Source organism: Cervus elaphus, chromosome 1 (assembly GCF_910594005.1).
Source record: "Cervus elaphus chromosome 1, mCerEla1.1, whole genome shotgun sequence".
In the NCBI taxonomy this organism is placed as follows: domain Eukaryota; kingdom Metazoa; phylum Chordata; class Mammalia; order Artiodactyla; family Cervidae; genus Cervus; species Cervus elaphus.
In genome coordinates this window covers 52528335-52549268 of record NC_057815.1, presented here as the reverse complement: position 1 = coordinate 52549268, position 20934 = coordinate 52528335, and the positions used below count along the sequence as shown (strand labels likewise).

Here is a 20934-nt window from a genome sequence, read left to right as displayed (position 1 = left end):
TGTCCCCGTTGGTGGTGGGCAGCCTTACAGTGGCCAAAAAGGTTACCCCACTTCTCAGAATAATTAATAGACAAGTGACATGTGAAATGCTTCTATTGTTCCCCAACCCCATCTTTCTTCCAAGAAAATTCTTAACACAGAAATGAATATAAACTTAGAAAACTTCCTTTAATATGCTTTCATTGGGAAGTTTGACCTTATCAGCCTTGTAACTTTCTCACTGCTGCAAGTGTAGGGGTAGCGGGGCAAGGGGCTATTTGACAGGGAAGACAGGCAGACAGTACAGTGCCAGGGAATAAGAAAAATGGGAATCCACCCATACTGTGTCTACAATGATGTATCACTTATTAGCTATATTGAACCTCAGCACCCTCTGTAAAATGATTATATCAATCCATACATTCTATGACTGTAGAATCATATAACTGTTTATATAAAAGCTTCTAGAACAGAGCTTATCACCTGTTTTGTCCCTAGAGTTTTTACTCATTTTTTCCATTCATTCACTCACGCTTATACTGGTATTTGCATGGAAATTTGGTAAAGCAGAAGAATTGCAGTATCAAAATAACATTTATATAAATTAAGTTTCATGTTTCCAAAGTGTTTTGCTCTTTTCAGTCTTAGAGCAAAGCTGTGGAGGAAGTTATTTATATCTCTGCTAACAATTAGGCTAGTGAGGCATATAGTATGACACAACTTGCTTAAGAACAGAGGTCTAATGGAGCTAGAGTCAGAGCCCACGCCCTACATTCCTCCTGCTGAGGTCTTAGAAGGGAATATGTGGGCATCAGAAGTAAATGATAAAGGGATGCATGCTGTGAAAGACTTTTGCCTTAGAGGAGCGTGAGCTGTTTATGTGGGTGAGCCCTTGTCCCTTCTTATCTTCTCAGCACCACACACTCAGTGCCTCATTCATGGTGTCCTTATCTAGGCAAAGTGCCTGGATGTGTGTCCATGTTAACATGTGAAATACTTAATATTCTCATGCTTAAACGTGCAGAGGAAAGGCAAAGCCCTCGTTAGTTAATTTATATTCCGCATGCCGTTGACTTGTCCTTCTTGGTGATGCGTTCCCACAGAATGATCTGATTGGTCAGAGTTTGTTTGACTACCTGCATCCTAAAGATATCGCCAAAGTCAAGGAGCAGCTCTCCTCTTCTGACACTGCACCCCGGGAACGGCTCATAGATGCAAAAAGTGAGTTTGGGAGCCGCCGAGCGCCAGGCTGCACGGCGTGTGCTCTGCCGGCCTCAGCGGCTGGGTTCCTACCTCTCTGCCCTTTATCTGGGTCACAAGAGCTCTTTGGCTAAATGGAATTATTATATTACTTCATGTTTGTTTCTCTTCTGGTTTACATAAAGAGGAAAAAAATTCAACGTCCTAATTCGTGAGGGGAAAAACAGCCATTTTAATTCGATTCTTTCTGATTTTTAGTTAATTTTTTTTTCAGGATCTAAAAATCCCCAGTTGTATGTTCCTGAGTTAAAAGGGTTCACATCAGTTTGATTTGTTCCCCCCCAGAAAATCACTTCTGTGTGTCTGAGTTGTACTCATGCAGCCTCGTAAGATGAAAAAGTCTAAATATGACATCTCTCTGACCAAAGTGGTTTCTCTTGAGGTTCCTCCCCTGCCGCCCCAACCTGCCTCCCTGCTTCCTCGTGGCAGCGGTGGAGCACCACTCACGTCCTCCCCCGGCTTCCTGCACCCGCCCCTGTGCCAGCCAGAAGCTCTCTCCCCCTTCAGTCCCATGGGGAGCTCTGCACTCCAGCAGTTAAGAGCATGGACTCCAGAGTCAGAGGCAGGGCTCAAATCTTGGCTCCACCATTCACTAGCTGCATGACCTTGAGCAAGTTACTTAACCTCTCTGTGCCTCAGCTTCCTTACCTGCACAGTATTACTGATTTCATCAGGTTGTTGTGAGGATTTAATATGCTAAAAACATAGAGCACATTGTTTCCAGCACGAAGTGAGCACAACGTTGTATTTACCTTGGCCCAGTGCCGTCATAGCCTAACTAGTTTCCTGCTCCCAAGCTCTCCATTATAGTCTCTGGAAGGAAATAACCACCAGAGGAATCTCCTGTAAGTCATCCTTTTCACTAAGGCACTCCTCGTCTTCCTATAAGTACAGTGTAGTGCCTGCCCCCTGTTGCCCTTTATAGTCTGGTCCTGCAGTTGTCTTAGTGACCCCAGGAGGAAGAGGTGGACGCTGTTTGGTCCTTGCCTCTGAGGCTGTTTCCCATGTAGTCAGGGCGACGAGACCGCACCGTGTGTAATAGGTGCAGCCATGTACGTAGTACCAGCCACAGAGAACGATGATTCATCCTCACGTGGGTGTGGGCACACGCATCATGGAGCAGGTGACAGCTCCAGGTGGGTTTGAAAAGATGAATTAATATTTGCCAGGTGATGAAGGGAGGAAAGTAGCAGAGAAAATGATTGGTGGATGGGGGCAGAAGGGTGATGCTGGGGTTTGCTGGTGCTGCTGGAGAAAAACATGCGGCGGAGGGGGAGGGCTGGACCACACAGACCTTCTCATCTGTGAGGACACAGTGAGGGGCTGCAGGCTTGGGGTGGGGGGCAGGCTCAGATCCCCGGCTTCTGTGCTAACAAGTAGCCCATGTTTCTGTCAGGATGACAGTCAGGCTTTTTCTCCAGAGATTCTAATTCAGTGGGTCCAAAACTAGAATTCAGACCACAAATATGAGCCACATATATGATTTTAAATTTCCTGATAGCTACATTTTAAAAAGTAAAAATAAATGCAAAACTAATTTTAATACTATCTTTTATTTAACACTAAATCCAAAAGGAAGTCTTTCCGATTTTTTTTTTTTTTTTGCACTAAGCCTTTGAAATCTTGGGTATATTCACATATAGAACATGCCTCCAGTTTGAAGATCCCAGTAGCTGCATGTAGCTAGTGGCTCCCACACCAGGCAGCACTGATCTAGAATGCGGCTCAAGCATCTTCAGGTTGATACAGCGTCTGGGGGTTCTGGCATCCAGCCAGGCTTGAGAACTTGAGTCAGCCCTGCTGCCTCTCTTCCATTCCAGTGTCCAATTCCCAGCCCACCTTCTGCCTCCTCTGGGAAACACCGATTGTTTCTGCCCTTTATTTGGCCCTTCTCAGTCATACACCACATGTGGCATCAGCGCCGTCCTCCTGGTGAACTGCCATTTCCCCTGCTCAGCTCCCGCTGAGAAGAGGGTCCTGTGTCTATTTCTTTATTTCCCGGAGCACCGAGTCCGTTCAGCAGCAGCTGCATTCTCCGTGGTCTAGCAGCACTGCGGGCTGACAGCGCCCCATCCGTAGAGCTTCTGTGCAGCCTGTGAGGAGGAATGTCACTGTCAGATCCCCGTTACAGAGCAGAGGCAGGAAGGAAAAGGCTTTCTTCCAGGGCACGCTCCCCTGCCTGACAGACAACACGACCCTCGGTTTATCACGTTTTGTGTATTGATTTGCAGCTGGACTTCCAGTTAAAACAGATATAACCCCTGGGCCATCTCGATTATGTTCTGGAGCACGGCGTTCTTTCTTCTGTAGGATGAAGTGTAACAGGCCTTCAGTAAAAGTGGAAGACAAGGATTTCCCCTCCACCTGCTCCAAGAAAAAAGGTAACCACTTAAGAGTTCATTAAATCCTTTCACAGGTGAGGCTGGCTTTTCCCCAGAGGGGCGCTCAGCAGGGTGTGGGCTCAGAGCAGGCGGGTCGCCGGTTTGCAGCCAGGACCTCTGTGGCCCTGCTTCTGTGAGGGCAGTTGGGGAGCAGCAGGGAGGTAGAAAGCCCTGATGGAGTCATGGTGACAGATTCGTGGAAAGGCTTCCTCTCTGTTTAAATTCTGTTTGTTTTCATGTGGTTGGGAAAGAGTATTCTCAGTCACAGTTCCCTGCTTCCCCAGCGCCTGCCAGAATTACCCTAAGTTCACCAGTGCCCACAGGTGCCTAGGAGCAGCAGACACGTCATTTCTCTTCTCTGTGAAGTGTTTCTTCTCACCTTCCTGCCCCCTCCCACTCTGAACTCTCTTCTGAGTTCTTTCTGTTGGTTCCTTTCCAGCCTTCTTCTCTTAAGAGGAGTAGATACATACACAATCCATAGGTAATGTCATCCACCCATGTAGCTTTCAATGACATTTATATGCCAGTAACTTCCAGGCTCATATTTCTAGCCCACACTGCTCTTTTGAACTCCAGATTTGTAAATTAACTGCTTATTTAATCTACCTGCTTGGACATCTCAAGGGCATCTCATAGGTGATACACGTAGAAGTAACCACCCAGGCTTCCTCTGGAATGTTAGTGGCAGTCCCTTGCATCTAGCTGTGTGTGCTAAAAGCCTGGGAGACACCCTCTCCCCGTTTCCCTCCCACCTGACCTAGGGTTCTAAAGTCTTGCTGCTGTGAATCGCCCCTGCAGAAGTGTGTTTGTTACTCGAGCTATCACTCGATCGAGGCTGCCCTGGATCTCATAAGTCTGTTGAAGTACCCTCCTCACACTTTCCAGCCCTTCACATGGCCAGACTGACCTTCCTAAAAGCAAATCTATTTGTATCAGTCCCTTGTTTGAAACCCTTCAATGGTTACCATTGCTCTTGCAGGCAAGTTTAAAATCTTTAATGTGACCCTGCAGCGCTCTCCCCTGACACTACTCCATAGGTTTGAGCCATGCAGACCTCTGTTTGATGCCTCCAACCCCTTTTCACTCAACCTCTATGCACGTGGTGTCACCTCTGAAGGAAATGCCTCCCTGGCTCTCTGCAGACCCTCCCTCAGAGTGGACCTTGATGTCTGTCACTCAGTCCCTCCGCCCTCCTTCTGTCTGCCTGTCATACCTGCAGGTTTTCTTTCTAACACTTGCTTCCCATTGCAGTTATGTAGTTATTTGTGCGATTGTTTAAAGTATCTCTTCCCCATTAGGCTGTAAACTCCAGAGGCGTGCCTGACTTGTTTTCCACTCTTTCCCAGTAACTAGCACAGATCCAATGCTTGGTAAATATTCCATAAGAATGTGTCTACTGGGACTTCCCTGGCAGTCCTCCACTGCAGGGGGGGCACAGGTCTTTGAGCCCTGGTTGGGGAACTAAGATCCCACACTGCCTGGCAAGGCACCGCCCCCCCTCAAAAAGATATGTGTACTGTTGAAATTCATAGATGCTCCACACTTAACATGCCTCACACTGAAATCTTTTCTCCCTCTCCTCTAAAACATACTCTGTATTCTCTCCCCTGAGTCAACAATCTGTACTGGTAACCACTCAATCCAAAGAAGTTGGACTCATCTTTATTTTCTTTTTTCATACCAAATATTTGATACTCATAGCAGATCCCCAGTGTTCAGATGAGAAATTCTCCTGCATCCTTTCTGCCTCTTCCTCATCTTCACAGCACTGCCATAGTACATCCCCGGCATATCTTGCTGTATTACTATCCTCTTCCTGGCTTTTACTGTCTTCCAGTACCCCCCTTCACTAAAGCATCCAAATCGTGATGTGATTTTGCTGTTTCTCCACCGTAAGTGCCCTTGGAAGCTCTCCATTTCCGATCTGGAAAAGGTTAACACCTTTGTGAGCAAATGATCCAAGGCCCCGACAATATGCTGCCAGCCTGCCTTCCCCGCACTTAGCCCCAGCAGCTCCCTTTTCACTTCACCTGCATGGAGCTCTCTGCTGTTTGCTGCACAGGATACCCCTCTGGGTCTTTGTACCTTCTCAGCCTTTACACATTCTGGTCCTTTAGCCAGTGCTCATCCTTCCCGGCCCTCCTCCTACACAGTTCTTCCGGGCAGCCTGCCTCTGCCCAGGGAGATTGTGCTGCTCCTTTCTTGGTGTATGTGATGCCCGTTTGGTGTCATCATTGCTACGAAACACACATGACGCGGGATCATGCCTGATCTGTCTGTCTTTCTCTTTCACTTGATGCTAACTTCTGGACAATAGGCTTTGATTTTTATATTTTCAGTCCCTCCCTACATCCCAACGCACGATAGGCTGCCTGTGCCTCCAGGCCCCAAAGCCCCACTGACATTGGACTTTGCTTTCCAGCAGATCGAAAAAGCTTCTGCACAATCCACAGCACAGGCTATCTGAAAAGCTGGCCGCCCACAAAGATGGGGCTGGACGAAGACAACGAGCCAGACAACGAGGGGTGTAACCTCAGCTGCCTCGTCGCCATCGGACGGCTGCACTCTCACATGCTTCCACAGCCGGCCAACGGGGAGATCAGGGTGAAGTCAATGGAGTATGTCTCCCGGCACGCGATAGACGGGAAGTTTGTTTTTGTAGACCAGAGGTAAGAGTCTGCACGTTACCCTTGGACAGTCTGGCAGCAGATTTTCAACCCTGAGTAAAGCAGAGCAGACTGGCTGCCTTTCATAAGGACAGAGAGGAGGAAGTGATGGGTGGATCTGCTGAAAAATGAGACCTAGTGGGTTATCATCATAAATACAGAGATTTTCTCTGTGTCATTCTTTGGCAGGTAGAGTCAGTGAAGTGGGGTGGCTTGATGTCTGTGGCTAAAAGAGAAATAAGAGGCATAGCATGCTCTCTGAATCTATGGAGTGTTCCATTAATTACTGTGAATTCTGGGATGTGGGACTTGGAAAAGATTATCTAGTCTTGAGCTATCAATACAGTAGTCATTGGCTATAGTAACCCCATGTGGCAATTTAATTTAACCAATTAAAATTAAGTAAAATGTGAAATTAAATTCCCCCAGCTCGCTAACCACATTTCAAGTATTAGTAGTCACATGTGGCTTCCCTGGTGGCTCAGCTATGGAGAATCTGCCTGCCAATGCAGGAGACACGGGTTCAGTCCGTGGGTCAGGAAGATCCCCTGGAGAGGGAAATGGCAGCCCACTCCAGTATTCTTGCCTGGGAAATCCCATGGACAGAGGAGCCTGGTGGGCTGCAGTCCATGGGGTCGCAAAGGATTGGATACAAGTTAGTGACTAAACAGCAGCAGCAGTGGCTAGTGGTACCTGAATGGAACATTTCTGTCTTCACAGAAAGTTCTGCTGGACTAGACCCTGGACAGTCTCATTCTTTATGGGTGATGAACTGAGCCTGAAGACCAGCCCCCTCCAAGATTCGTAACTTGTTGGCAGCAGACCTGGACTAAGAACCCAAATTTCCCCTGCTCTCTGCTGCCTCCTTATAAGTATCCACGGGCTAGTAATTTTTGTGGCTACTGGAAACAGCCACTAAATACTAGAAAAGGAGGCAGTCACTTCTCAAGGTCCCTGTGGGCCCCACAACTGGGGCTTCTGGTCACTCTGATAAAAAGCAGGCAGTAAATTGGAGAAGCTTTGACCTGGAGTTTAGAGTCCTACCACTTTTTTTTAATCTAAAACAGATACTACTTTTAAACCTAAAATTTGATGTCTTGTGCTAACAGCTCCTCTGAAAGTCTTTGCTTTCGCTCTCTGTTTTTGTAACCCCGATTAAAGTCAGCTTCATGAGATAGAACAAAACCCATGTAATAAGCCCTCTGAACTCACCCAGCTTTGACCTTGTTTTCATTGGCTGTAGCAGGAGTCATCCACTGCAGAGATGCTGTTAATTGAATGATTTTTTCTTTTTTTAAAAAAAAATTTTTTTTCCCTTTTAGGGCAACAGCTATTTTGGCATATTTACCACAGGAACTTCTAGGCACGTCGTGTTATGAGTATTTCCACCAAGACGACATAGGACATCTCGCAGAATGTCATAGGCAGGGTAAGCTGCTGGGCTGTACACCAGGTCTTAAGTTTCAAGTGTCCCCCCGCTTCTAGACATGTCCACGGACCCTTGCAGAGCAATCTGCCCCCGTGAGGTGGGAGTCAGCCAGCCCAGGGACCTGCAGGCCAGAACGTCTGGGAGGAGAGGATGCTGCTCCTTCCCCCAGGCCCCATCTACCCCCTTCCAGATAACCCCCCACCCTGACTGCCTAGCAGATCTCTACGCAGGCCGGGGCAATTTCTGAAAGGCATCTCTGGTTCAGAGGGTTTCCCTGGACTATGTAAAGATTTAGTATGGCCCAAGCAGATCTAATTTTCTACAAATCCCTGTACCACCTCCTGCATTTTCCTCTTGGTTAATGGTGCAGTTACATACATGGCCTCCTGAGACAGTAGCCAACATTGACTCCCTCCTTTACTCTTTGCTCCATCAGAACTGTTCATTCACCTCAGTCATGCATCTCCAAAGAGGCCCCTTTCTGCCAACCCCCTGGTGCGGTCCTGGTACCCACCTGATAATTGTGATGGACTTGCCTCTGACCCGCCAATCCATCCTCCATTGCTGTCCCACTTAGGCTCTGACAGGCTGAGCCTGATAATTCACATCTCTGCTCAGAGCCCCTGCCTAGTCACCTCTGACAGATGCTCAAGACCCTTCACGTCCTGGCGCTGAGCCACCTCCCCAGCTTCACCTCCCTGCCTGATCCCTGTATGCAGAGGCCTTGTCCTCCAGACACACTGACGTCTTACCACCCCCTCCCCCACCCCACGCCCTGCCACTCCTCGGGCAGCACTGGCTTCTTCCCTCCTTCCTTTTGGCAAACTTGTATTCACCCCTGAAGGCTCTGAGCTCCTCTGCGAGGCTGTCCCTCATTCCTCTCCTGAGGGGCCAGTCATATCCTGTCTCCTCTTTTGTCTCTAGTACCTGGGGCATGAAGCATACTTGCTACATATTTGTTACGTGAAAGAATGAGGTTTCCATGGGTGAGATGCTGTCTGAATCCGGATGTCCTCTGGACATCCGGCTTTGTGGTGGGGAGATAACATGGTCCCTGTGGATCGTGCCTTCTTGTGTGGCGTTCACGTCATAGATGAATCCAGTTAAATGTCTAGAATGCACTATTATTTCCTTCATTCATATACTCTGAAGAACAGTGACAGGTTCACAACCAAATTGGAAGGCTCAGAATCAGGCTCTCAGAAACATCCTCTTCTCTGAGGTGCCACCTCCCATGGCTTATTAAAGAGGGGATGGCCTTGGAGCCTGAGCACATTTAGGATTTGGTTAGTTTAATGCATTGTTCTGAGGGAACAATAATGTTCATGGTTTCTTTGTATTATCAGTTTTACAGACAAGAGAAAAAATTACCACTAATTGCTACAAGTTTAAAATCAAAGATGGTTCTTTCATCACACTACGGAGTCGGTGGTTCAGTTTCATGAACCCTTGGACCAAGGAAGTAGAGTACATTGTCTCCACCAACACCGTTGTTTTGTAAGTGTCTTTCCTATTTCAGAAGCTCCCTTGCTTCAAGGAGAAATGCCTTGGGCCCCTTACCTGGGAAAGAGGATACAGGCAACAACCAGTATCCCATCCTTTATTGTCATCTTGCTAATATCCTGTGAAGCCTCAGGACTGGCAGAAGCCAGAAGGTGGCTCACAAAGGACACGCTTCAGTACTCAGAACTCTCAGGCCCCCAGCTGCTGGAAAGGCTCGCGGAGACAGCAGCCTTTCCTTCCCGACAAAGCAGCCAGCCTTTGAGTTCTGCAGGCCTGGCATCCAGTGGTGTCGCTATGGAGGGAAGGGTTGATAACCCTTGAAAGGCTCACCAGCCCATACGGGCCTGGGCGGAGGAGGGGTGGGGATCTGTGCCCCCCAGGCTGGTGGCCTGAGCACTCACCGCTGCCACCTGCTGGGCGAGCAGGGAAGGGAAGGCCCCCACCCTGCCGCCTGCTCCCCTCATCTCCTTCCTGGTGATGTGCAACCCCACACCCGTAGGTAGAGCTGACTGAGGGGCTGGGGTCGGTGCCTTGCCGGCTGCCTGGAGAGGAGCCTCGTGGCAGCGGCAGTGGCTGCTGCATCACCACCCCCGCTGGACCACACCCTGCGTGTGCTAGGAAGGCCGGAGCCCCGGACGCTCTCCGCCGTGTCCTCTGACAGCGAGGAGACCCACTGAGCCACTCAGACACTTGGTTTTCTGGCCTGTCCAGGTCCAGAGTGGACACCGGACACCTTGGCCAAGGTGAAAGGTGCACAGTTCTGGGCGGGCCTGACTCACGTTTCCTTGTTGCTGGGATGTTCACAGAGCCAACGTCCTGGAAGGCGGGGACCCCAGCTTCCCGCAGCTCACAGCGTCCCCCCACAGCATGGACAGCATGCTGCCCTCTGGAGAAGGTAACTATGTGCCACCGGGGCGCTGGGGCTTGCCCGTGAGGAGCTGCTTGTGGCCACCACCCCCCTCCCCCATGTTTGGGCTCCCCGGCCGCCATATTCTGTGGAACAAGGAGGGGGGGCCTCGCGGGAGTGATCAGTAAGGACCCTGCCATCTCACTTTCTCTGTTGAGCTTGAAATACTGGGAACTTGGTTTTGCCTTTCCTGAGGCTGCCTGGACCCCGGAAGCTCGTGAAATGGCCAGCGCCTTGCTGTGTGTGCTGTCCTCCACGGTGTTGCCCAGCAGCTGTGATGTGAAGGGCTCTTCGGTCACGGCCACTGGCTCCTGAGGTGGGAGGAGGGTGTCTGTCAGCACCGCGGGGTGAGCCGTGCTGGGCCTCCTCCCCCAACCCGGCCTTGGCCGCCGCTCTGTGCCCCCGACTCCTTCCTGGGCCTGCTGCCGCTTGCATGGCTTCAGTCCTCATCTCTTCGTCGATGAATCCTACATTCGCTCCCTCCAGGCCTGTTCCTCCAGCTGCCTCCTGGAGTCCCAAAGGAGGCACCTATAACTCCGCACGTCCACGTCGTTTTTCCGCATAACAGCAGCCCCCCCACCCCCAACCTGGTTGGTTAAGCCAGAAACCATGACTCCTACCTCTCTCCCATTACATGGAAACACGAAATCCTGCCCATTCTACCTTTAAACCTCCCCATTGCCACCTTCCCCATCTGTTGGCTGGATTACTGCAGGTAACTCCCCAGCCCTCGTCTCACGCTCCCCACTCTGTGCCCCGTCCCCCACTGCAGTTCGCTGTGCGGTGACCTCAGTGACCTGCGTCTGAGTTGGTCCTCTGGCGCTGCTTATCCCCTGTGGGTACAGCTCAAATCCGTTAGCGTGGCGTCCCAGGCCCTTCCTGGTCCGGCTGGTAGCTGCTTCTCTGTTTCATCGCTCACTTACTCCTCCACCATCACCGCACTGAGTTTCTTGGCGTCATCTCCCATGCTGTGCCCTCCTCGGGGCTCTGGTGTACACCAGCGGCTGTGCCCAGAATGCTTTCCCTTCCTTTCCTCTCTGCCCCTCTGATACGTGCCCCTCTCACGAGACCCAGCTCAGAGTTAGTCTCCTCCAGGAAGTGGCACCTGGCCCCGGACGCCTGGTGCCGCCCTGCCAGACTTAGCACAGTGCGCTCCAGCCCTTGTCTGTCTTACGTGTCTTCCCCCTTAGACTGTGAGCTCCTTGAGGGCAGGTATGCGGACTTAATCTCTGTGCCCCTGGCCTGCAGCACAATGGCGTTCAGTAAATGTATGTGGCGTGCATGAGTAATTAGAGGCTATGTATCAGCATGTCTGATCCTGGAAGGAAACGTGAGCTTTTTCCTGTTGGAATGCCCTTTCCTGAAAAGCCATGGCTCTCATGTCCTCCGGGCACAACCCTAAGGTTGAACTTCAAGTGGATCATGGGAAGAACTGGTTTTAATTCAACACGTAATGGCGTCTTCTCCCTCGGTTTTCCCCTTTCCCACTCTCAGATTCCTCTGTTGTAGGTGGCCCGAAGAGGACCCACCCCACTGTTCCAGGGATTCCAGGGGGAACCAGGGCTGGGGCAGGAAAAATAGGTCGCATGATTGCTGAAGAAATCATGGAAATCCACAGGCAAGTAACACCTAGCTGTTCCCTTAAACCAGTGTTCATGCTGTGGCATTTTGCCCCCAGGGGGACGATTTGTTGATGTCTGGAGACATTTCTGGTTGTCACAGCTGAGTGGGAGGTTGCTGCTAAACATCCAGGGGAGAGAGGACAGGGATGCTGCTTGCTAAACATCCTGCAGTACGCTGGACAGCCCTCCCAACCCCTGCCCCCGAGAGAGAATTTTTCAGTCCAAAATGTCAGGAGTGTCGGGATTAAGAAGAAGTGCCTTTAAATAAAGAAGCTGAACCTGAATAGGTCAGCGCTAAAGGGAACTCTGGGAGGCCCAGCTTTCTTATTACTTTGTGTAGGACCCAAGGAGCTTCCCAGCGGATAGATGAGCGCTGACATCACAGGACTGCAGAAGCAGAGCCGTGAACTGCCATGATCCCAGCCTAACACTTCTGGTCAAAAAGCTGCCTAGGATTAGTAATAGAGGCCAAGCTAATCAGCTCCTAATAGAAACTTGCGTGGGTGGGCCTTCTTTTCCATATGAAAGAGGAGAAGCTCAAGTAGTTTACCTGAGTCCTGGGCCTCTGTTCAGGAGAGTCACTCAACTTCTTGGACTCTGTTGACTTAAACCATAAAAGGAAGGCAATTATCTGTCTCCCCCAGATTGCTCTAGGACTGTGAGAGAACTCAGGAAAGTTCCTAGAACTGACATGTGGTGTCATGTAGCGACAGAAACTGACAAGTGGTGAGTGCTCAAAAATTGTTAATTAAACCTAAGTCTTTAAGAGCAGTCATTGAGTGGGAAGCAGTAATTATAAGTCCATTTGAATTTAGAGAATGGAGAGGGTAGAAACCAGGTCCTTGGGAATGCAAACTTAATGGGACATAATCAAAGGATCCCTGCTGCCACTGGATTGATTCTCTGAGGAGAACTGGAAGCTGGCCTTGTTTTCTAATTGGCCGCAGAGGGGCTCTTATCCCAGTGGGTAACACAGTTCTGTTCCAGCCCTTCAGGAAGGACGGATGTGGCTGCTTCAGTCTTTCAGGAAGGAGATGTGGGTGGGGCGGTGTGCAGTGATAATGTGCTGATCAGCCACTGTGTGCATACCCAGTGCTTTGCTTGAAACCATCCAAGAATAGTATAAAACAGCCCTTGAATCTTTGCGAAGCCTATTTTCTTCATGATAAAAGCAAAAACGAAGATTCCTTGGGCAGAAGCAAACAAGGGAGGAAGGGTTTGAACTTGGCTTTAGCTGCGTTTTGTGATGAAGGTGTACATTCCTTCTAAAAAAGACAGCCATGTGCTCGAGTGGGCATGTGAATGGCATATTCAGGATTAAAACAAAAAAGCAGGCCACGTGCCTGGGCAGCTTCTTTGTAGGAAAGAACCACAGAGCTGTGATGGGAGAGTCCTAAGAATTCTAAGAAATGATGCTGAGAAGTTGAGACTGGAAGAAAATGTTAAGACCCCGTGCATTGTAGAGTGCTGAGCAATGTGTGTTAATAAGCCTCAAAGTTGGATTGGAATAGGAAGAGATGAAGGTGAGCATGCCTAATGACTCAAAATGAGGCCCACTCTAGAGTGATAATTGTGTTGAAAAGAGAAATCAGTAATTTAAGGACTAGATATTGAAGATGAAATAAGTAATGATGAAAAGGCAATTCCAAGATAGGGAAACTGGGGCAATAGTGGTTCCACAGATGTAGGTAGGGAAAAGTAGGAGACATTCAATAATTTTTTCTATAAGCAATTAGTAGTCATCTGTGTGAGTGAAGAATACCTGGTGTATAGTTGTATCCTGCCTTTGAGGAGCTTATGGTCCGAGGCGGGGGTGGGGGGAGATCTTGTTTACTCAGAAATTACAGAACTAGGCAGTACAGCCAAAGAGCCAAGTCTCCTGGGCAGTGGAGGGGTCCCAGGGTCACCCAGAAGCTGCATTCATTCATCCATGTAGGTGCTAAGAGCCTGGTAGTCACAGCTGCCACTCAAGTCTCCCTTATCCTCTAGCTGTGGTGCCCCGTCATGCTTTCCCTTCCTGAGGTTCTTCAGCTTGACAAGAGTTTATGTGGATTTATATTCTAAGTCTTTGCCTCTCTAAACCTACTATGCTGAGAAATAAGCTAGCTGAGAAGGGCTTGAACCCGTTTTTCATCACCTGTTTCCTTAGACGATGACGACTATGCCTGCAAGACTAGTTTCTAGGCGTGGCTGAGCTGCCCCAGCACCCTCCTTCTGAGATTCACTAGCTAAGCAGTGTTTGTGGGCTAGAGGATAAATCATTTGCTGTGGAGTCTAGTTCATCTATCAGAGATACAGGTTGGACTTCGAAAGTTCTACTAATCCACTCTGAGATCTGGCTGTGAGGAAATTGGCCACCTACTTGAAATTCACAAACCTGAAATCTAAACCTTAATCCAAGGGCTTTGTCAGTGATAAGCTTGCCTCCAGGATTTTCTAGATCCGGTGCCAATGGGATAAATCCAGCCTATCACCTATACATAAAGTTTTATCGGAACACAGCTACACCCATTCATTTGCATATGGTCTTGGCTTTTTTTTTTTCCAGCTATAGTGGCAGAGTTCAGTAGTTGTGACAGAGGCCATATAGCCTACAGAGCCTGAAATAATTACTCTCCTACCCTTTACTGAAGGCTTGCCAATCCCTATTCTAGATCTTCTCACCTCCATCCCTCTTCAAAACACACACACTCCACTGAAAAAAAGGAAAGGCAATGTAACTAACTCCTCTTTTCTCTGACAGGATAAGAGGGTCATCGCCTTCCAGCTGTGGCTCCAGCCCATTGAACATCACAAGTACACCTCCCCCTGATGCCTCTTCTCCAGGAGGCAAGAAGGTAGGGCTGATGACTCTTAGACTAAGGCCCTTCTTCATGTAGAGAGCTCTTGCCCAAGTTCTGAAATACTGGAAGTGGGAGTATGTAATTGTGGTTGCTGAAACAAGTAGGACCCTTTTTTCCTCCTTGAAGTAACTGCATCTGTGTTAGGTGAGGCCCAAAGCACCCCAGTGGACTAGGGAGGCTTGCTGACATCCTTAGAGGGTTTATCCCGTGTGAGCAGAGGCAGGCGGAAAGAGACTGTAAGGATTGGAGAGCTGTTAGTCCATTGCATGGAAGGAAGAATTCAAGAGCTCCCATGAAGGAAGGATTCCCCGGTCTGTAAAACTACCTATTCTCTGCCAGGAATCTTCAAGGGAGAAAGTATCATTAGTGTCGAGCGCAGGCCCTGGAGAGAGTGGTACCGGCGGTGCTTTGGAAGGCAAGTCATGCCGGTGCAGCTGCGGAATGCTTAGGGATCTGCCTGGTTTTCTCTGATGGGACAGCGTTAAGTACAAGTAGTTGATCTGTTGCCAGCCCTAATGAAGAACTGACCAGAAGACTACACTATGGTCTCAGAAACCAATAATCTGTTTTCATTTTTGGAGCTGAGAATTTGTAAGCCTAGGCCAATGTTAATTGTAAATCATAAATCTATTTATAATGTCTGATGTTAACATAGGTTAGGATGACCCAGATGGCCAGCATCTTGAGACATAAAGTCTTCTTTCCCCTATCTCCCAAAACATAGACACAGAGAAAGAATTTACCCAGATTGGACTCCTAAGGCACACACTGTATCAAAAGCAGGGCATGGGTTTTCAAAACTTGGCTTCTTAGAGGCTCAGGTTACCAGGAGCTGTGGTGCTGCCAGGTAGGGGCTGGGGAGGGGGCCAGCTGATGAGAAAGATAAGGTCAGGACTCCTGCTTCTACCAGGGTAGCTTTATTTCTGTTTTATGATGTGTGTCTTCCATAAAAATTTTTATTTGGAAAAAGGTTTGAAAGCCATTAATGGGGAAGAGCACATTTGGAAGAGAGACCTGGGTTTGAAGCCTGCCTTTGCCATGCACTGGTGTGTGGCCTTGTATAATTTTTTAAGCCCTTGATTTCTCTATAATGAGGCTAATAATAGGCTAGGGCAGCCAGCATCTTTGCACATGAAGTCCTGTTATGAGAGAATGTATGTGGAAGTGCCTGGTTGGTAATGACTTGAGCATAGCATCCGTAGATGAAGTCTGGCCTGGGCACAGCCCTCCCCACTGCTCACAGGCTGAGCTCTCAGCCGTGTTTTGTTATACTGCTAGGTCCTTCTTCCATACTGGATCTGCCGTCTTAGTGTGGTATCCTTTTCTCTGGGTCTCAATCCAACTTGTAGGCACTTGACTTTCTGGTATTACCAAGAATCCCACTATTCTATTTTGGAAGGTCATCACTTCAGTGCTTAAATATTATTCAGACAACTTTCATATACAGTCTCTCATTTTATTCTCACAGCCTCATAGGTGGCAAAATCCAGGCTACCAAATGGTATATGACTAGCCCAGAATTTAATAAGTATGGCCCCAAACTAAATTCAGGTCTCTTGACTTCTGATTCTTTTCACACCAACAACTGCCAGAGATCTGAATGTATATTGTACATCACAGAGCCCAAGTATTTTTGAGGCATTTATGGAAAATGTTTCCTTCTTTGGGCTTATAAAAGTGGATCTGAGAAGAAATTCTGAATGTATTCTGAGTCAGCAGCAGCAGAACTTATAAGACGGGCATCTAAACAAGACAGAGTTTAAAAAGATAGCATTAAGTAGTATACCAAAGTCACGAGAGTAAAGGTGGCCCCGGGGTCCCAACACTTCCCAGTCACTTTCAAACTTGGCAGGTCCAAAAATGAGTCATTTAGCCTGCCAGTTGTTTTAATTAGTGTCAAGCTAAAAGTGGGAAGGTTAGGGAGCTTCAGATTCCAGGCGATTCTGGACATCCAGAGGCACCAAGGCAGGGTTGGATAAAGCCAAAGTTCCCTGAACATCATCTGTGGTCTTCTGGTGGGGGTAATGGAGAGGGGAATCTTTTCAGGGGTGTGTGTGGTCAAAAGTATTTTCATAGCAATGCTAAAAGTTTTTTGTGATTGTGCTGTTATGTGAACTGACAGTGCAAAAGCAATGTTGTATAAAACTGCTGGTGCTTTTGCAAAAAAAATCAAGTCTGTAAGCACCAAACTGTACTGACAGTCACTGTATTTCACCACCATATACTCGCAATAAAAAAACAATAAATTTAAGCCAGTTTCATTTAAGAATGTCCTTAATAAAGCAGTAAAATAATTTTATAAAATCCTTGAGTAAATCTTTTTAATAGTTACAGAATGAGACATGTGCTTAAAGCACTTATGCTGCACACAAAGTATGATGGTTGTCTCAAGAAAAAGCACTTGTGTGACGGTTTAAGTTTTAAACTGAACCAATCACTTTTTTCACAGGACACCATTTTTACTATTGCAAACTACGGTTTTTCAGACTTGGGTATTTAGTATATATTTTCTTGAAAATGAGTGAACCTGCAACTTCAAGGAAAAACAACTGACAAGTGATAACATTTTAGCTTTCAAGCAAAAGTTAGAATTTGGGGGAAAACTTGTATCTGCTACATTGAGCTCGACTGCTTGCCAAAACCTAAGATATTTCTGATCATAGATAATATTAACAGTGGTGATGTTTTAATGTTATATAATGAAGTGTGTCAACATTTGGAAGATCTGCATAACTCAGTAAACCAGTATTTTCCAAATGACCAATATATTTCAGAATCGTGCAAAGGTAAAAAAGATCCATCCCAAATACCAATATATACCAATGGATTTTTACAGAGTACCAAAATTTCATTGATATGGTTTCAGATTCCACATTGTGCCTTATCTTTAAGAAACCTCCACCTGCTGAGTTCTGATGTAATATCAAAGAAGAATACCATGGTCATTTGAAAAGGCCATTGAAGTACCTCCCTTTTCCAACTGCCTGTTAATGAGAGGTCAGATTTTCTTCAGATATGTACTTCAGACAGCCTATCTAAACAGATTGAATGGAGAAGCAAGTGAGAATCCAATTAAATTCTGTTAAGCTAGACATTCAACTTGCAAAATAAATAAATATATATATATATATATATATATATAAAATGATACTTCCAACTTTTATTTTGGAAAATAGTTTTTTCATTAAAATGCTATTCATGTTCATGTGTAATGAGTTTAATATAATTTTTAGTGGTTTTAACTTCAGATATAGTAATACTGTTAAGTATAGCCTATATAAACAAAAGTTCTTTGGAGTCCCTAATCGTTTTTAGAGTGTAAAGTTTTTCAGCACTTTTTCAGAAAGTTGAACTGTGGAGATAAAGTTGTAATGCCATCTATTGGCAAGGCCTGGAATCACTGCCTCTCCTGAAATCTAGATGCTACCAAACTGTTTCCTCACCCACATCCAGATACTTCTCAGAGGTGCTTTTCTGTGAGAATCGGACATGGGAGGGTGAAGGGGGTAGACAGTTGAGGAAAGACAAGAGTTCTTCTACTGAGGAGTGGTAATAATATTCAGTATTTCTCAGTAGCCTCTCTCAGAGCTTAAACTACTGGTTACTAATGTAGGCCCCTGTGGGACAACTAATGATGATGAACTTCTAGTGTTTTGTTGTTCATTTGTGACTCCTCAAAGCTGTGTCTCTTCCCAGTATAACAACCCTTCCTTACTGATTGTTCAGCAGTATCTGTTGCTGTAAGGAATCTTACTCCCTTACAGGGGAGGGCCCTGCCCACCTGAGTTCATTGAGATTTAGTCCTTGGCCTTAGAGGACCATGTGAACAGCATGATCCAAGGTAATGAGTGCTCTAAGGATTTTATTCGGCCTTTAAATTGCTTGTGTGGGCTGAATCCAGTAAAGAGGATACTGGTTTGGGGGAGAGATTTTCTCCTCACTGTGACCATTCCTAATAGTCTCTGGTATGAAATCATCCAGTAAGAAACCAAAACCACCTGAAGCTTTTTCTCCTCACCTTCCTCTTTTCAACACAATTCATTTTCTTGGTGACACTGCATAAAATACCAATTGAAACTGTTGATGACACGAAAACTTCACTTTTGTTTGTAGATTTTAAATGGAGGGACTCCAGACATTCCTTCCAGTGGCCTACTACCAGGGCAGGCTCAGGAGAATCCAGGTTATCCATATTCTGATAGTTCTTCTATTCTTGGTAAGTAGCATTATTATCTCTATTGCAGTGAGCTTGCCAAAAACATCTGGCATGATATCAGTTTTAAGAACTGAACATACAAATCAGTTCTAGGTAAACTTGTTAAGAACAAAGTAAAGGTTTAAAATTTATTTAAATCTTTACTATAAAGTTAAGTTTAATGGTTGGGTTCTGGTGGGGGTCCAGGTGTGTCTCTGGAATTCAAGAGGGGTTTCCAGTAGCCTGGACACAGGCTTTCTCCCATTATGTGTAGGATTATGTGTGGAACATAATCTCTTCAGACGGAGAGCTCATGGAGGTTCAGACAGAACCTAAAAGGGTGATCAAAAAGCATTTCAGAGGGTATTGAAAGTCACCAAGCAATGAAGAGTTTGCTTCTCCCACACTACCAATCTTTTTCTCTACTTCTCTTTCTAGATCTTTTCCCCTTAATCTCTGAAAGTCACTCAGTCATGTCCGACTCTTTGCGACCCCGTGGACTATATAGTCCATGGAATTCTCTAGGCCAGATACTGGAGTGGGTAGCCCTCCCTTCTCCAGGGGATCCTCCCAACCCAGGGATCGAACTCAGGTCTCCTGCATTGCAAGCGGATTCTTTACCAGCTGAGTCACAAGGGAAACCCAGGAATCGAACCGGGGTCTCCTGCATGGTTTTCCTTCTATAATTCCCTCCTTATAACTGGTTATCTCAGAATATTAAAATGAGGTCAACTCATACTTTTAATCTTTATTGAATTTTAAGTCGTTCCTTCTTAAACAGTTGGGTCTTCCATTTGAAAAACACGAATATTAAAAAAAAAAAAAAAAAGGCAAAGCAGCCTTCTTGCCCTACTGTTAAGTTTAACTTTCTTATTAAAAGTGTACTTAGGAACTGCTTACTAAAGTTAACCATGCTTTGGTATCACTTACCAGTCTTTATCTCCTCCCACAGGTGAAAACCCTCACATAGGCATAGACATGATAGACAACGATCAAGGCTCAAGTAGTCCCAGTAATGATGAAGCAGCAATGGCTGTCATAATGAGCCTCTTGGAAGCAGATGCTGGGCTTGGTGGCCCTGTTGACTTTAGCGACTTGCCATGGCCGCTGTAAACACTATATGTTGCTTTGGCGACAGCTACAGTATCAAAGTGCATTACTGATGGAGTTATACAGTCTGTGAAGCTTACTGGATAAGGAGAGAACAGCTTTTATGTACTGTCTTCATAAAAGCCATCTCAGAGCCATTGATACAAGTCAATCTTAACTATGTGTAACTTCAGACAAAGTGGAACTAAAGCCTGCTCCAGTGTTTCCTCATCATTGATTATTGGGCTAGCTGTGGATAGCTTGCGTTAATTGTATATTTTGGATTCTGTTTGTGTTGAATTTTTTAATCATTGTGCACAGAAGCATCATTGGTAGCTTTTATATGCAAATGGTCATTTCAGATGTATGGTGTTTTTACACTACAAAGAAGTTCCCCATGTGGATATTTCTTATACTAATTGTATCATAAAACCGTTTATTCTTCCTTGTAAGAATCCTTTACTATAAATATGGGTTAAAGTATAATGTATTAGTTAAATATTTTTAATAAATGTTTCCCTTGTTCTATAAATATTGTTCACATTTCAAATAATTAAGGAAAAAATGCTATAGGGCTAGATCATTGATTTTCCATGATGGGTGTTTTACGGATGATCCACACCAAAAACATTTACAGTGCCCTTCTGGTCTTCATAAAAATTCTAGGACATACATAATTTTCCTTTGTCACTTGTTTAGCTGTACTGTAATTTTAGTTTCTGTGAGAACAAAGATATTACTGCTTAAACACAAACGTCAAGACCTCTGAAATTACAAACTCAAGATTAGACAGAACAAACTGGCTTCTCTAATACAACTCCTCTCTACTACCAGTTGTTTGGCTTCAAACATTAAGTGACCCCAGACTGAAAAAGCATCTAAATACTTCTGGATTTTTCTTGAACTGAGTCACAGAATATTAAAAAACAAAACAAAAACGTATGCATGAACAATTTGCTAGGTAGAACAGCACAGTATAATGAAGAAAGCACTGAACTAGTATCAGAATTTGGCTCTGAAACTTAAGGTTACTACAGAACCTAGTAAAAGTATTTTATCT

At 46.2% G+C, this 20934-nt stretch overlaps 1 protein-coding gene across 8 annotated transcripts in view; it reads left to right on the top strand.

Annotated features, from left to right (window-relative positions):
• The window catches only part of ARNTL (aryl hydrocarbon receptor nuclear translocator like), a 107604-nt gene extending 86883 nt beyond the window's left edge, over positions 1-20721 (top strand). For 4 of the 8 annotated variants that reach the window (XM_043902636.1, XM_043902616.1, XM_043902626.1 and 1 more), the window contains 10 exons: positions 1083-1200; positions 3471-3620; positions 6043-6289; positions 7609-7715; positions 9062-9212; positions 10025-10113; positions 11620-11743; positions 14491-14584; positions 18704-18806; positions 19738-20720. In XM_043902636.1, coding sequence (XP_043758571.1) covers positions 1083-1200; positions 3471-3620; positions 6043-6289; positions 7609-7715; positions 9062-9212; positions 10025-10113; positions 11620-11743; positions 14491-14584; positions 18704-18806; positions 19738-19898 — 1344 coding nt within the window. In that variant the 3' untranslated portion in view covers positions 19899-20720. Of the gene's footprint in view, positions 1-1082; positions 1201-3470; positions 3621-6042; positions 6290-7608; positions 7716-9061; positions 9213-10024; positions 10114-11619; positions 11744-14490; positions 14585-18703; positions 18807-19737 lie in introns of all 8 variants that reach the window. The other 4 variants (XM_043902653.1, XM_043902665.1, XM_043902673.1 and 1 more) reach the window with 4 other exon arrangements.
• Positions 20722-20934: the final 213 nt, after the last annotated feature.